Source organism: Meles meles, chromosome 6, assembly GCF_922984935.1.
Source record: "Meles meles chromosome 6, mMelMel3.1 paternal haplotype, whole genome shotgun sequence".
Classification (NCBI taxonomy): Eukaryota; Metazoa; Chordata; class Mammalia; order Carnivora; family Mustelidae; genus Meles; species Meles meles.
The window spans coordinates 39,047,940-39,065,557 of NC_060071.1; the positions used below are offsets into that span (position 1 = coordinate 39,047,940).

Consider the following 17,618-nt stretch of genomic DNA (forward strand, 5'->3'; position numbering starts at 1 on the left):
CACCCAGTATCAGTCCACAAAGGTAATTCTGGTTATCAATTTAATGAATATCATTCTAGATATTTCTGTACATATGTAAACACACACACATGTATTCTATTAAATTTACTAATAGGCAAACTTTTTCATTTAACATACTGTGAATATTTGTCATTTATACACATATATATTTAACTCATTTACTTTGATTATTATGTTCTTCCCATTGGATAATATCATTCATTCAATAAATATTTAGGTTATCCAACTTTTATTGCTATTACAAAAATAAATGTCACAGTGAATATCCTTGTACAATAAATCAATCTCTTATTGGCAATTTTTCGTGGGATAAATTCAAGTAAGTGAAAATTCTGCTATAAGGGTTACCACACATATTTTACATGCAGCTATGGCTCTTTGAGATACCACTTTGGGGTTTAATCTGTGACACATCAGAAAAGAATGATACTTTTACAAATACAGGTAACTATTTTACTGTTGAGAACCAAACTTATACTTTACACTGACCATGGTTTCATTCTGTCTCTTCCTGGAGATACAAAGTTTCATATAAGAAACAATTTCTTTAAATGTTCTCTGTGATATTGACAGAAAAACTGTATCAAACCAAGCCAGGCATATTTTAAAGTTTCAGTGTATAGAACCGTCCAAGAATACAAGTGAGCACTTGGGTAGCTAGAGTCTTTCTCCTTCTCTCTGGGTGAATTCTTAGAGGCTGGATCATTCTTATTTTGTGAGCCAGTTGAAAAGCATGGTATACATTTCATCTTTTTCACAGCCTTTTTACCATGAATAGGGATTTTTTTTTTTCCCCCTAAAGGAAGTCTGTTTCCCATTGGAATCATTTCTGTTTTTCCTTTCAGGGCTGGCCGAGGACTTTATGGCATTGACAGTATGCCAGATCTTCGCAGGAAAAAAACTTTGCCTATTGTGCGAGATGTGGTAAGTCACTCCTGTTTCATTCTCTGATTGCATGTGTCCCCATTTTCTTCATTAGCTGTCGTTTTGGCCTTCTCATTAAGTGCCTTGCCTGTATTTCATAGAATAAAATATATAAGATGCTGGATTCTACCAAGTATTGGATTTCTTTAAAATCTTTTAGATGAATGAGAGAACTCCAACCTTTGACAGCTCTTTTTTTTTTTTTTTTTTAAGCTTTCCTTCCCCCCGCCCCGAGTGTGGGACTTGAACTTATGACCCCAAAATCAAGAGTTGCATGCTCTACCTACAGAGCCAGACAGACGCCCCTTGACAGCTTTTTATATTGGTTGAAATGACAAACTGAGTTAAAATCACACTATAATTGAGCAGAAAGTCACACAGCATGCCAAGTGAGATGCTGCAGCTAGGCTTTGATATGTACAGTGTTGCAAATGACCACAATCTTAATGCACACTTTCAGTCTTGATTGACTTCCTCACCTTAACCCAGTGAATTTTTCTACTTTAAAAAGCAGATAATATTAACCAGTTCTTTATTTTCTTAAAATCTAGTCACATTAATAAGTGATTCTACTGTCTAAGGAAATCTATGACTCCCAAGTTATTAAAAACTTTATAAAGCCAGAACATAACTTTCAATAACTCAAACTCTCCTATAACAAAATACACAGGGACCACATGAAGATGCAAAGAATTTATAATGGTGTGCATTAGATTCTAAAAACAAATCGCCTACCAGCTTGTTTTTTATTATCTCAGTTGTCTTCACATTTTTTTCTGGAAGCATATTCTTAGTAGTTTATGACACAAAAATTTGTTTTATCTAAGAGAAATAGAAATTTCCCTTTTGCAACATTGTACACAATTTCTTATATCAGCAATTTTTAATTTTGCTATGAAAACCATCATGTGAAAACCATCACTTTGGCTTTAAATTAGGAAAGGTAAAATCTTGATTGGAAAGATCTTATACTGAAAAGCATGACGTGTCTGTACAACTCATCTTTATGTCATTATAGTGTGAACATTATTTTAAAGTGTTAAGTTTATTTTAACATCATTATACTCTTCTCACATTTCTTATTTCTAATTTTTTATGCTTTGTTTCCTCTGACACTTGGAATCTTCAGGCTATGGTAAGTGATTTTCAATTTAATATTTTCTATACTTAATATACACTGTACTTATTCTTGGGATGAAAGAGGTCTAGATGGGAAGTAAAAAAGAGACATAGGAATAAGAAATTTAGTTTCTCCAAGTATTTAACCTCTAGTTCAGTCTGAAAGATACACCAAATTATATATACGACAGGTGTCAAAACAGACTAAAATAGAATACAGACATAATTTTAAGGCTAATAGTTGTCAGAGTTGGAAGATCATCTTGGGTAAGTCCTTGGAGAGGTAATCCCTATATAGGTTTACACAGTCAGGGTGGAGATGAGTGGACAGTGACTTCCTCACTCAGCACTGTGCTGAACTTTTGTCTAAGTTTATGGCTTTGTCCTCCACGCAGATAGATTAAAAGACCAGGTACAGAATACCACTATGTCTTCCCTTTGCTCCTAGTGGAATAACATACTGAAAATTTCCATGTAAAACTTCTGATTCCAAAGTTCTTGACAGCACGGCTGAGTGCATTGTATCAGACACATTTCCGGTAGGAGCAATGTAATGGTTCTATTTTATGGTGGGGGAACTAATGGACTTGACTTTTAGTTAAAATCACTGAATTTAGCAGCACTGCATTAAGAAAACCGATCTGGGTATAATGCTTTTCAGTTGATAAAGTGAATACTCAGAAAAACTATCCTGGTTAGGTATGAAAGAATATTCTGGGGAATTGTGAACAATTCATGATTCATCTAACCTCAGTTGTGCTTCACGGCCATCACACAGAGCCTGTGGCTCTGTACCAGTGCCCATGTTTTATGAAGGAATGTGATCATGATAACCTTGGGAAAAACAAAGTTATAGAAGCCTCTTGTTAGCCTGGAAACTTGGAGCTGATCATCCTGCCTTTCTGGGCCTCAGTTTTGTCATCTGCAAAGTGTAGAGGTTGGGTTCAACAATAGAAAGTTCCTTTTTCAGCTTTGATGGTCCACGATTCCACATTCTGGATGAACTTGCCGACTATTCAAAATGGCAGGTCCCTGTTGACTAAAACATGAGCAATGATCCGTCGGTATTCGTACTTTTTCACATGGTGCTGAGCCATGTGTTCATGACAGCCACGTGGTGTGCCAATAACTCCTAATTCTGTTTATTTTAGACTCTGGCTGCCCGGAAATCTGGACTCTCCCTGGCTATGGTGATTAGGACATCACTAAACAATGAGGAACTGGTAGGTGCAGAGTCAATTATTATGTATTGATCAAAGTCCAGTGGAGAGTGATTCTGATCAAGCCACTCAGTCGTGATGTTGATCCCAAAATTCCAGAAATAACTGGGAACATGGGGATAGTCTGACCCTAAACAAATTTCCTCAGTACCTCAGCTTCACTATCATACAGATGATCCTCTGCTGATCCAATATCCAAGTGCCTATCCATCTTTACAAATGCTAGTCCATCCTCACACGTTTTATCTGTAATTCTCCCCCTGAGAAAAGTCCTACTATGTGTTGGTAAGGTTCAAGTTTTGACTCCTTTCTGGGGCTGACACCAGACGGCTTCCTCCTCTTCTGACTGAATTTTAAGTTTCCTCCTCTGGGCTCTTCTAGCCTTTAATCACAACCTCCATAGTGTAGTATGACATGAATGAAGGTTGCTCAAGGCGAGTCCCATCTGTACAGCTAAAACTAGCATTGTTCTACCTGGCAAATTTTCTAATTTCTCTGAGTCTGATTTCTCTCATCTGTCTAGTGAGGTAATAAGACAAATTATGAAGGGAGGGGAAATGAGTTTAACACTCGGCATAGCTTAGAGTATCATAGAAAAGAATAAATGCAAGGTGCTGTTTTTATTATTTGTGTAAGCAATTAATTTTGTTATTTTGCATAAACCTTTCCTTTAGAGGCTGATATTCTTAAGTGTAATACCATATCGTTTGTTTTTCTTCGTAAATACTTTGATCCCTCTGCTTAGTCTGGTATGAGGTAGATACTTTGAAAGAACCAACATGATTAGAAAATACAAGTAGGCTGCAGATATCTAGGTCAGGGATTCTTAAATTTGGCTCATTACAATCACCTGTGAGAGCTCTAAACCATGCAGATGCCTGGGTCTCACTCCTAGTGATTCTGATTTAATTGACTTCAGATGTAGTCTGTGTACAAGGGTTTAAAAAAAAAAAAACTATCAGGCAATTCTAATATGCAGTGGATATTGTGCCCTGGTAACTCCTTCCTGCCCAGCCACTCTATTGGGCTACTAATAGAGACAAGTTATGTGTCCTCCCTTAGGAGAACTCATATATAATCTACCTCTTCCAATTTTAGCAATTTTAGTGGCTTCATCTTTCCTGTAGAATAAAAATTTGCCAGTAGTAATACTTGCTTTAAATTTCCATACACTTGGCATTTAACACCATTATTTATATGTATATTTTGTATTTTCTTCTTCCTGTCATTGTCTTCTTCCACCCAAAAGCCAACCTTTCCTAGGTCTCTATTAGCAAACTCCCCCAACTCCCCATGCACATCTGTGCTACAGTATATGCCCATCTGAACATCTGGATGTTATAACAAGTTAAAACATTTTCTATTATGCCCAAGGATTAAAAAATGTGGCTGCTTTCCCAAGGGTCTTATCCTTATCTAGTAGCTTTACGATGCTATGTACTATTTGAGTAAAGCTTGGATACAAGAGAAATTAAACATCTTCTGGTGTATGAGAAACCCCCATAGTGCTTGCCTATTCTTTTTTTTTTTTAAGATTTTATTTATTTATTTGACAGAGAGATCAGAAGTAGGCAGAGAGGCAGGCAGAGAGGGGGGGGGAAGCAGGCTCCCTGCTTCCCTGGCTTCCACCCAGGCACCCCATGCTTGCCTATTCTTGAAGTATCTCATCTTTTCTTTTGAGGGAGTAATCAAGGTTGAGGGCTTTTATGATTAAACTCCTATACTATTCCCTTTTAAAAAAAGAAATTAGGGGCGCCTGGGTGGCTCAGTGGGTTAAGCCTCTGCCTTCGGCTCAGGTCATGATCTCAGGGTCCTGGGATTGAGCCCCGCATCGGGCTCTGTGCTCTGAGGGGAGCCTGCTTCCTCCTCTCTCTCTACCTGCCTCTCTGCCTAGTTGTGATTTCTTTCTTTCAAATAAATAAAATATTTTTAAAAAAAATTAAAATATGGTGTTTGGTCTAAGCCACAAATACTCATTCCTCTGAAAAGTTAATAGGAACGAGATGGAAATAAGAATGCTACTCCATTTTCTGAGGTCCTGAACAGGGAACATACCCTCGCTTTATGGTTAAATTAGTTATTGATCTACTTTTCATCCACTTAAGAATACATAGTATTTCTTTAGTTTCAGAAGACCTATGTAAAAAAACTTTTCTTTGTGGGTGTTGGGCGGATAAATGGAGTCCATCAGTTCCCTCTAAAATTCATAAAAGCCCATTTCCCTGGGGCCCATGTCTCAAAAAGTAAATGAAAGATGACTTCGGCACAACTGGCATATTAAATGTCACTGTTAACAAGCTGTCACATTAAGTCATTACATGGACAACTAATGCAAATGCTGAAGCAAATAATGTCCACTTTTCCATGCTGAAAGTCTTCCCAGGCACCCTCAATGTGAAAGCATGAAATGTGTGTCTTTACATGAAGGAAAACGGCTTGGCCATGTGGAAAATATCAAATGTAGCAGATCTATTTTAATTAAAGAGATGTATGGCAAAACGTCCAGTCAGCTCTTGCACAGCAGGGAAGGGCTCTAAAGTCTGATGTAAGGTGACAGTGGGCTAGCAGACACCGCCTCCAATGATGCTCTGTGAACAGTGGGGGAAGCATGCCAGGTAGCCCAGCCATCACCAGTTCCGCCTCACCCACCGGGAGCTACTGGGGCAGATTGGAAGTCTCAGTCTAAAGAGCCCCTAAGGACCATAGTTTCTGAACATTTCTATCTGGCCTAATAGTTCAGGAAGGGGTAGTGTTCTAGTCCCCATTTAATAGTAGTCTTCCGGACACTATACTACTATCACGGAGTGATAGTTTCCTATGTGTAGCCCCCAGCAGAGGGGGCAATCCAAGTAGAACTGTTCATAAGTCGGATATAAACTGAGTGTGTACTGTGTCAGGCATTGTATCAGATTCTGGAGGTGAGACCTTGAACAACCCTGCTATAAATCCCTGCCATCATGAGGCTGATAATCTGGTCATAGGGGAGCTGAGCTAATATGTTTTGCATGCCATATTGCTACAGGTCATAATGGAAGTTTCTAACATGGGAGTATTTAAACTGACAGTGTCAGGTGAAGGTGATGGGAAACTCAAGTAGAGTGAGGAATGCAAATCACCAAGACTGAAAGGGATTCTAGAACCCCATTTATTCTATATAGTTAATTCATATCTAACTACCACGAGGGGCTGGTCTAATGGCTTGCTTCCAGGAAGTGTTAATTCTCAATCAAGTTTGGTTTTCAAGGAGAGTAGAGGTCCTCCTTCCAATAACAAGATCAGGATCAGGCCTGATGAAAGGGACTTACAAGAACTATGTATGGGAATCATTAGATCAGACCTGGGCCCTGTTCCTAGCATAATCCTAAAAAGGTGCCTGGAAGCAGGAAGCAGATCAGCATACCTGTCTGGTGCCTGGGGTTCGGTCAGGAAGCTGCAGGCTCGCAATATGCAGGCAGTCTGGACTTCTCTTTAACTGGGAGTTGAAGTGATAAGAGCCTGAATCTGAATTTTGGCTCTACCTCTTATTACCTTTGAAAAGTCATTTCTTTTCAATACTTTCTGTGTCCCCGAGACTCGTTCATCGCATCTGTAAAATGAAAGTAATAATGCTTATCTCGCAGTTTGTGAGAATCAAAAAGGAATGTGTCTCCCCAGACAGAGCAGGTGGTAGTCAAGAGAAGTTGGGGTATGCCGCAATGGGGTATCCAGAGCAGGGGCTGAGTCCAGTGTCTCCCTGCCCCCTTTGCCGCTGAGGGTCAGCTTCCAGTGTGTACTGGTGGGAGGATCCATCTATCCACACATTTAAATATTGTTCTCTTGCTTGCGAGTATTGTTCTTGGTCCTGTTTCTATCCTCCTTCAAGAGCACAGTCTGTGGCTTGAGATAGTTGTAGGTCCAGCTTCACTGTTGACTAGTTGTAGGAACTTGGGCAAGTTACTGAAACTCTTGGCCTTGTAATTATGTAAGATTTTGCACCCATGGCATATGTTTTCCTGTGTCTTTGAGCAACTTTGGCATCAGTTAACTAGTAAAATAAGTTGGGAAACTGTCTTTTTTATCACCCACTGGAATAATTTGTGTAAAATTGTTGCTATGCCTTGAAAGATGAGTAAACTTATCTCAAAAACCATCTTGTAATTTTTTTGAGGGTGGTTATTTGACTACTTTCAAACAATTTAATGATCCCATACATATTCTTTAAACATTGGTTTTTTTTTTGTTTTGTTCTTGTTTTGTTTTTTAAGATTTTATTTGACAGACAGATCACAAGTAGACAGAGAGGCAGGCAGAGAGAGAGAGGAAGGGAAGCAGGCTCCCTGCTGAGCAGAGGGCCTGATGTGGGGCTTGATCCCAGGATCCTGGGATCATGACCTGAGCCAAAGGCAGAGGATTAACCCACTGAGCCACCCAGGAGCCCCTAAACATTTGTTTTTGAGTCAATTTTGGTCATTTATATTTTTTCCAAAACATTGGTTTTTTTTCCTAAAATTTCAAATTCCAACAAATTGTTCATGATTTAAAAGTTCGTGCTGTTTTCATCTTATTTGTCTGTCTTCTTTCTTTCTTTCTTTCTTCTGGTCAGTACTCCAAGAGATGTCTCTGGTGTTTGTTGATTCCATATTGTTTTCTATTTTTTTTTTTTCTTATTTAGATTCATCTTCTGTCCTCTTTGTATTTACCCTGAAGCTACTTTTCTAACATACTGAGTTGAATATATAGTTCACTGATGTTTATTAATTATTGCATATACACAAAAGAATATTTACAACATAAGAAATAATGCATATATCTGTGTATCTGTAACAGCTTTAGAAAGAGGAAAATAATGATTTAATAAATGGTGCAATTATTATTTTGACTCCTCAATTTAGAGTGTTTATTCTCCCAAAGACAAACCATATGACCTTTATTGTTGTTTCTACCTTGTATTCAGAGCACATAGACTGTATATTGTATATTCAGTGATTAACATTTAATTGACCATTTTATGGCTTTCATAATCAGTTTTGTAGATATCCCATATGAGCTTTTTTTGTTGGGTACATAAGTTTTGGGACTTCTATATTCCAAATAAATCGTTTCTTTCAACTTTGCTAATAATCTTATTAATTTCTTAAATGGTTTTTCTTTAAGAATTTATTTATTTATTTGACAGAGAGAGATCACAAGTAGGCAGAGTGGCAGGCAGAAAGAGAGGAAGGGAAGCAGGCTCCCTGCTGAGCAGAGAGCCCGATGCGGGACTTGATCCCAGGACCCTGAGATCATGACCTGAGCCGAAGGCAGAGACTTTAACCCACTGAGCCACCCAGGTGCCCTTAAATGGGTTTTCTTTAAAATATCTTCTCGATGCTACTAATACTGCTCTACCAAATTAATAAGGTCAATATTTCCTTGATAGAACTTTCTCTAGCCCCTTCTTTAATTCTTAATGTGTTTTATGTGTATCTTACATAGCTTTTCTTCTTCTTCTTCTTCTTCTTCTTCTTCTTCTTCTTCTTCTTCTTCTTCTTCTTCTTCTTCTTTCTTCTTCTTCTTCTTCTTCTTTCTTCTTCTTTTCTTTTTCTTCTTCTTCTTCTTCTTCTTCTCCCCAGAGGGGGAGAGGAGGTGAAAAGGGGAGAGGGAGAGAAAAACCCAAGCAGGCTCCATGCCCAGTACAGAGCCCAACTCGGGGCTAAATCTCACAGCCCTGAGATCTTGACCTGAGCCAAAATCAAGAGTCAGCCACTTCACAAACCGAACCACCCAGACACTCTGTGTATCTCATGTAGTTTAACTTTATTTTATTTATTTTTTAAGATTTGACTTAGTTGAGAGATGTGAGAGCAACCAAGCACAAGAAGGGGGAGGGGCAGAGGCAGAGGGAGAAACAGACTCCTTGCGGAGCAGGACCTGGGGTTAATGACCTGAGCCCAAGGCAGATGCTCAACCTGCTGAACCACCCAGGCATCCCTCTCATATAGCTTAATTTTAAATTCAGTCTGAGAATTTGCCTTTTTACATGTGAATTCAATTTATACTTCCCAAAATGCATTTGAGCTTAGTTCTCTTACTTTTTAAAAGTTCTTCTTCCTTTCTTTTACAAGGTTCATTCATGCAGATTGAGTTTTATGTTCCCTCTTCTTCAACAAATGGATTAAATTGATCCATACTGTTGATTTTAATGTGGGTGTTTCCTAAATGTTTACTGAAAGTACAACTTCTTTTACCGAAGTATAATTAACATCGTTATATTAGTTTCAGGTGTCTAGCACTGATTTGATAATTCTATGCATTATTCAGTACTTACCATGCTAAGTGCAGTCTCCATCTGTTCCCAAACATGTTATTGCAATTTATTGAATATATTCCCAATGCTGTATTTTTTTTTTAATTTTTATTTCTTTGACAGAGAGAAATCACAACTAGGCAGAGAGGCAGGCAGAGAGAGAGGAGGAAGCAGGCTCCCTGCCAAGCAGAGAGCCCGATGCGGGGCTCGATCCCAGGAACCTGGGACCATGACCTGAGCTGAAGGCAGAGGCTTTAACCCACTGAGCCACCCAGGCGCCCCCCAATGCTGTATTTTTTTATGTCTGATATATTTATTGTAAACTGGAAGCTTGTATTTCTTAATACCCTTAATCTGTTTCACCCATCTCTCCACTCACTTCCACTCTGGCAATCACCATTTTATTCTCCTTATGGGTCTTGTTTGTTTGAATGTTCATTTGTTTTCCTTATTGTTCTTTTTTTAAAGTTTTTGTTTAAATTTCAGTTAACATGCAGTATGATTTTGGTTTCAGGTATACAATACAGTGATTTAACATGTCCATGCAACACCCACCGCTCATTGCAGCAGCTGCCCTCCTTAATCCCTGTTACCTGTTTCCTCCTTCCCCTGCACCCCCCACCCCCACCCTCTGGCAACCATTAGTTTGTTCTCTATAGTCAAGAGTCTGTTTCTTGGTTTGTCTCTCTTTTTTTGTTCCTCTGCTTGCTTGTTCCACATATGAGTGAAATTGTATGCTATTTGTCTTTCTTCAACATATTTCACTTAGCATAATGATGGATAAGTCCTTTCTTTTGTCACAGTTGGCTAGATCTCATTCTTTTTTATGGATAAGTAATATTCCATTGTGTGTGTGTGTGTGTGTACCACTCCTTCTTTGTCCATTCATCTATGGACGGACACATGGGTTGCTTTTATATCTTGACTATTTAAATAGTGCTACAATAAATATAAGGATGCATCTATCTTTTCCCAATTAGCATTCTCACTTTCTTTGTGTAAACACTCAACAGTGGAATTACTGGATTGTATGGTACTACTATTTTCAATTTTTTGAGGAAATTCCATACTGTGCACAGTAGCTGCACTAGCTTACATTTCTACTAATAGTGAATGCTGGTTCCCTTTCTCCAGATCCTCACCAGCACTTGTTATTTCTTGTTTTTGATACTAGCCATTTTGACTGGTGGAAGTGATATCTCATTGTAGTTTAGATTAGTATTCCCTGATGGCTTGTGATGTTGGCCATCTTTTCATTTGTCTGTTGGCCGTCTGTATGTCTTTTGGAAAAAAATGTCTATTTAGATTCTTGGGTCATTTATTTTATTATTTTTTAAAGAATTTATTTATTTATTTGACAGATAGAGATCACAAGTAGGCAGAGAGGCAGGCAGAGAGAGAGAGGAGGAAGCAGGCTCCCTGCTGAGAAGAGAGTCTGATGTGGGGCTCTATCCCAGGATCCTGGGATCATGACCTGAGCCGAAGGCACTGAGCCACCCAGGTGCCCCACTGGCTCGTTTTTTTAATTTGATTGTTTGTTTTTGGTGTTGAATTATGTAAGTTCTTTATATATTTTGGACACTAATCCCTTATCAGATATGTCATTTGCAATCATCTTCTCCCATTCAGTAGGTAGCCCTTGTGTTTTGTTGATCATTTCCTTTGCTGTGCAGAAGCTTTTTATGGTGTAGTCCCAATAGTTCATTTTTGCTTTTGTTTCCCTTGCCTCAGGAATTATATCCATAAACATGTTGTTAAAATTGATGCTTGTGTTTTCTTTCGGGAGGCCTGTGGCTTCAAGTCTGACATTTAGGTCTTTAATACATTTTGAGTTTGTGTGTAGGTCTAAGAAAGTGGTCCAGTTTCATTCTTTTCCATGTAATCATCCAGTTTTCCCATCATTACTTACTGAAGACACTGACTTTTCCCATTGGGTATTCTTGCCTCTAATATCATAGACTAATGGACTGTATAGGTGTGGGTTTATTTTAGGGCTCTCTACCCTACTCTATTGATCCCTGTGTCTAGTTTTATGCCAGTACCATACTGTTCTGATTCCTACAGTTTTGTAGTTTATCTTAAAATCTGAGATTGTGATGCCTTCAGCTTTGTTCTTCTTTCTCAGGATTGCTCTGGCTATTTGAGGTCTTTTGTAGTGCTATACAAATTTTGGGATTATTTGTTCTAGTTCAATGAAAAATGACAATGCTATTTTGATAGAGATTACATTGAATCTGTAGTTTGTTTTGGATAGTGTTGACATTTTTAAAAAGATTTTATTTATTTGGGATGCCGGGGTGGCTCAATGGGTTTAAGCCTCTGCCTTCGGCTCAGGTCATATTCCCAGCATCCTGGGATCGATTCCCCACATCGGGCTCTCTGCTCAGCAGGGAGCCTGCTTCCAACTCTCTCTCTGCCTGCCTCTCTGCCTACTTGTGATCTCTCTGTCAAATAAATAAAATCATGACCTGAGCTGAAGGCAGAGGCTTTAACCCACTGAGCCACAGGTGTCCCTAGTGTTGATATTTTAACAATATTCTTCTAACAGAGCATGATATACCTTTCCATACCTTGTGTCACCTTCGATTTCTTTTAACAACATCTTAACAGTTTTCAGAGTATAGGATTTTCACCTTCTGGGTTAAATTTATTCTTAGGTATTTTATTATTTCTGGTACAGTTGTTTACTTAGTTGTTTTCTTGGTTTTGTTTTCTTAGTTTCTCTTTTTGCTACTTCATTATTAGTGTATAGAAACACAATGAAGTTCTGTTTATTAATTTTGTGTCCTGTAACTTTTATCAAATGATCAGTGCTAATAGTTTTGTGGTGGAGATGTTAGGGTTTTCTCTATGCAGTATCATGGTAGCTATAAACAGTGACAGTCTTACTTCTTCCTTACCAATCTGGATGCTTTTTATTTCTTTTTTTTTTCTTTTGTCTGATTGCTGCAGCTAGACCTTCCAGTACTATGTTGAATAAAAGTGGCAAGAGTGGACCTCCTTGTTTTGTTCCTGATCTTAGAGGAAACGCTTTCAGTTTCCACCATTGAGTATGATGTTAGCTGTGGGTTTTTCATATATGGCCTTTATTATATTGAGGTATGTTCCCTCTAAACCCACTTTGTTGAGAGTTTTTATCGTGAGTGGATTTTGTATTTTGTCAAATGCTTTTTATGCATCTGTCAAAATGATTACACGTGTTTTTATTATTCCTTTTGTTAATGGGATGTATCACATTGATTTGTGAATATTAAACAAACCTTGCATCCCTGGAGTAAATCATACTTGACCACTTGACCATGGGGCATGGTTTTAAAGAGCGTATTTTGAATTCAGTTTGCTAAGATTTTGTTGAGGATATTTGCCTCTATGTTCATTGGAGACACTGGCCTGAAATGTTCTTTTTTTTTTTGTAGCATCTTTGTCTTTAAACTTTAAAGTTAATAATTCTGTCCTGAAAGAGAAAAACATGATCTGAAAATGCTTAACCTCTCATTACTACCCTCAATGCCCACATCAAATAAAAGGCAAATCTAAATGTCATGTCTGAAAATGGTCTGAAAACTTCAAGTTTGTAGCCCATGGAGTCTAACTGGATCCCAAACACAACCTTTGGGTTTCCACAGAATCAGCTTTCACAATTCAGGCAGTAAGTTCTTTTTTCCCCACAGACACCTGGAGAATCTTTTCCATTTGGGCTTTTTTACATATGAAAATTTTTTTCAATACTTCTGTAGTAGCCTATATCAACTTCGTCTTGCCAGATCAGATTTCCAACATGTAAAATAAATATATTAGTACTGCGAGAGTACTCTTGGTGGGATCAGTAAGATAAGAAATAGAAAGCAATTCAATCATTTTGACACATAATTATGTAATAAATATTAATTATTGTTTTTATTATTAACTACATCTGCTACAACTTTCCATGTCTCCATGACTGGCTTTGCTTTGTTACACAAGAGGACAGTGAAACAGAGTCCCTTTATGAGGAATAATCACTCCCTTACCTCTCTTACTTTTAGAGAATCCTAACCCTTTTTTCTAATCTTTCATGGCCTTTCTCAGATTTGTAAGAACTCTACCTTGACCCCAAGTGGTAAAATAAACAAATAAACAAACAAACTTTTCACATTAAAATGATGGAAGTTTCCTTCCAGTGAAAGAATTCATATTATTTTTGGTCTCTTATATTTAATAAATTATTCATCTCCTACCTCCATTATTTATATATACTTTTTTACTGAGGTATAATTTATATATAACATCTGAGTTTCAGGTGTTCAATATGAAGATTCAATATTTGTATATATGGTGAAATAATCATCACAGGAAGTCTGGTTAACATCCATCACCATACATGGTTATGTGTTTTTTCTTTCTTGTGATGAGAACTTTTAGGATCGCCATATTTCAAATGCGTAATAGAGTGTTATTAACTGTGGTCCCCATACTGTACATTATAATCCCATAGCTTACTTGTTTTACAACTGAAAATTTGTACCTTTTGACCTCCTTGACGAATTTTCCTCACCCACCATTCCCTACCTCTAGCAGCCATCAGTCCATTCTCTGGATCTATGAGCTTCACGTTGTGTTTTTGTTTTTGTTTTTGTTTTCAGATTCTCCATGTAAATAAGATCATACAGGGTTTGTCTTCCTCTGACTTAGTTCATTTAGCATTATGCTGTCAAGATCCATCCATTTTATTGCATATGGAAAGATTGTACTCTTTTATAGCCGAATAATGTTGTATTATACACACACACACACACACCACACCAGATTTTTTGTATCCATTCAACAACACTGAGGTTGTTTCTGTGTCTTGACTATTATAAATAATGGTACTGTGAACATGGAAGTATACGTCATTTTCCAAATTAATGCTTTTGTTTTCTTTGGATAAATACTCAGAAGTGGAATTTCTGGGTGATTTGGTAGTGAGGTTTTTAATTTTTTGAGGTGACTCCATATTGTTTTCCATTTACATTCCCACCAACACTGTAGAAGTTTTCCCTTTTCTCCACATCCTTGCCAACACTTATTATTGTTCTGGTTTTGATGAGAGCCCTTCTGACAGTTGTGAGGTGTGATCACTTGATTGTGATTTGCATTTCTCTAATGATGGATTATGATGAACATCTTTTCATGTGCCTTGTAGCCATACCTATATCTTTTTTTGGGACAATGTCTATGCAGACCCTCTGCCCGTTTTTAAATCATGTTGTTTGTTTTCTTGCTATAGAGTTGTAAGGGTTCTTGATATATTTTAGGTAGTAGTCTCTTACCAGATATATGATTGGCAAATATATTCTTCCACTCAGCACGTTGGCTTTTCATTTTGGTGATGGTTCACTTTACTGTGCAGATTTTTTTTTTAAGATTTTATTTACTTATTTGAGAGACCACAAGTAGGCAGAGAGGCAGGCAGAGAGAGGGGGAAGCAGGCTCCCTGCTGACCAAAGAGCCAGATCTGGGCCTCAATCCCAGGACCCTGAGAGCATGACCTGAGCCGAAGGCGGAGGCTTTAACCCACTGAGCCACCCAGGTGCCCCTATATACACATTTTCATTTAAAGTTTGAATTGGAGAACAAGTGTCACATACAGTACATGACAAATCTATCCTAATTTGTTTACAGAACATGTTTTCTATCATAACAAGCATATTCTATACTGCACTCTTCTTGAATTACTCAATCATCTTCTTTACCATTATTCACTCTCTATTTGCACTTACTGCGCATGTTACTTAGGTGTCTGTTAACAGACTGTATAAGTAAGAACAAAGTACTCAGGCTCTTCCAAAGATAGGCAAATAACTTTTGGTCTCTGTTTACATTTTCAGATATAAAATTTTACCTGAATAACTTTAGCTTTTACAGTCTTTTTTTTTTTTTAAGATTTTATTTATTTATTTGACAGAGAGAGAGATCACAAGTAGGTAGAGAGGCAGGCAGAGAGAGAGGAGGAAGCAGGCTCGCCGTGGAGCAGAGAACCCGATGCGGGGCTCGATCCCAGGACCCTGAGATCATGACCCGAGCCGAAGGCAGCGGCTTAATCCACTGAGCCACCCAGGCGATGATTACTCTCATGAGCAAATTGGACCTGAAATTTATAAGCTCTTTTATTCTTTTAAGATTGATATATTTATTTTAGAGAGAGCTCAAGTGGGGTGGGGGAGGAGAGGAAGACAGGTAGAGGTTGGGGAAAGAGATGCAGACTCACCACTGAGTGGGTAGCCTGATGTGGGGCTTGATCTCACAAGATCGTGACCTGAACTGAAATCAGGAGTTGGGTGCTCATCTGACTGAGCCACTCAGGTGCCCCAAACTTAAACCGTTTTATACTCAAGAACTTATTATGCCATTGTTCTGTCTTCGTGTTTATAACAAATTTCAAAAGTCACATTATACCCAATCTTTGTTCTACAGATCTTTCTGAAGTTTTTGTCTAGAAATAATGCAAAATGATACCTACAGGACAGCAAAGAGATTTTTAAAAAAAGATGTTATTTATTTATTTATTTACTTACTTACTTACTTATTTATCTATCTGTTTAGTGTGTGAGCATGGGAAAAGGCACAGGGAGAGGGAGAGAGAATCTCAAGCAAACTCCCTGCTGAGCTCAGAGCCTGACACAGGCCTTGATCTCATGACCTGTTGCTGAACCAGCTGAACCACCCAAATGCCCCTAGGTTTGTTTTTTTTTTCCCTAAAAAGTGCATATCAAGGTACATAAAAAATGCTTCAAAACAAGAAGCATGTTTTTTCTTGTGATTATCAAAATGTGGTGTTCTTGTTTTTTTTTTTTTTTTGTTTTTGTTTTTTGAGTATGGGAAGGTCATAGTTCACATAATCTCATGAGGAAAAACCAGAGGATGATGAGAAAAATGCAACTTCATTAGTTGTGTCACTGGTTAACAGAGTAGAGGAAAAAGAGAAAAAATATATGGCAAATGGAGACAGACATGCTTTGTCCCTGTTGTATTAAGAGTTAGTTGATTGGAATATTGATGTTCTAAAAATACTAGTCATCACTTTTGGCAAGAAGCCTTATTGTTTTATTTTGGGGGCTCATTTTAATTTTCTTATATAGTTATGAACAGAAAAGGCATTCATTTTTTTTCCTGTGTCCTTATTGTTCAAAAAGTGACATATTAGAACATTTCACCTTAGATTCCAGTTTCTTAAAGGAGAAATTATTAACAAAATAATTGTTCAGGATGTGAGCATCTTACCTTTTGTAATCTATAAGCTGTACTTTGCTAAAGAGGCTTATCAGAGTCAAAGCATTCCTTAACCTCATTTCTACAGATAAAACAGTGTCTCCACAAAATAAAATTTGACTTCTTTTTTCTGCAATCACTTCAGTAATGTAAAACTGATGTTTATCAGTTTTATTCCTAATTGTGTTGTCTTATATTCTGTTCATAAATAGACGAAAATCACAAAAGAACCATGGCTAACTTTGAGAAATTAATTGAGTAACTTTATAAAAATTTTAGTGCAATTTTTGTTGTATAAATTAAATTTACAGTGAGCATGCATTTTATTATAATTAGAAAATACATACTAGAGAAGAAAATAACATATGAAATTTTTGTTTGTTTGCTTTGTTTTGTTCTCATTTTGAGTGGGGAAAAGACAGGATTATTGTTTGCCAATAAGAATTGTTTCATTTTGCAAGTCACTTCCGTGAAGTGTTGAGCATGATTTACAAAATCTTTGTGATTCTTAGAAGAGAGGGGGAAAGATAGAATGTATATACACATCTAAAATACCAGTATCATTTAGAAACAAGAGACTCCTATACGATGTAAAATGCAGCTTGATCTATAATTATTGAAAGGATAATAAAAAAAAGAAAAGAAATGAAAGTGTATATGTTTATTGTGAAGATTGGAGAATTTTAGAAACCTTTAAAATAGATTATACTAATTCTCCTCTATTACTGAATTCATTATGTTCTTGAGTCTGAATCCCAGCAGATGAAGGCTCTGCTTGTTCTTGGGACCACCCTCTCTACACACTTGTCTGCTGGTTTACCTAGGCCAGAGACCCTCTC

General features: G+C 37.5%; 1 protein-coding gene across 3 annotated transcripts in view; it reads left to right on the top strand.

Annotated features, from left to right (window-relative positions):
- The window catches only part of UNC13C (unc-13 homolog C), a 629,711-nt gene that overhangs the window by 249,559 nt on the left and 362,534 nt on the right, over nucleotides 1-17,618 (top strand). For all 3 annotated transcript variants that reach the window (XM_046009970.1, XM_046009972.1, XM_046009971.1), the window contains exons 7-9: nucleotides 867-945; nucleotides 2,075-2,080; nucleotides 3,216-3,287. In XM_046009970.1, coding sequence (XP_045865926.1) covers nucleotides 867-945; nucleotides 2,075-2,080; nucleotides 3,216-3,287 — 157 coding nt within the window. The remainder of the gene's footprint in view (nucleotides 1-866; nucleotides 946-2,074; nucleotides 2,081-3,215; nucleotides 3,288-17,618) is intronic.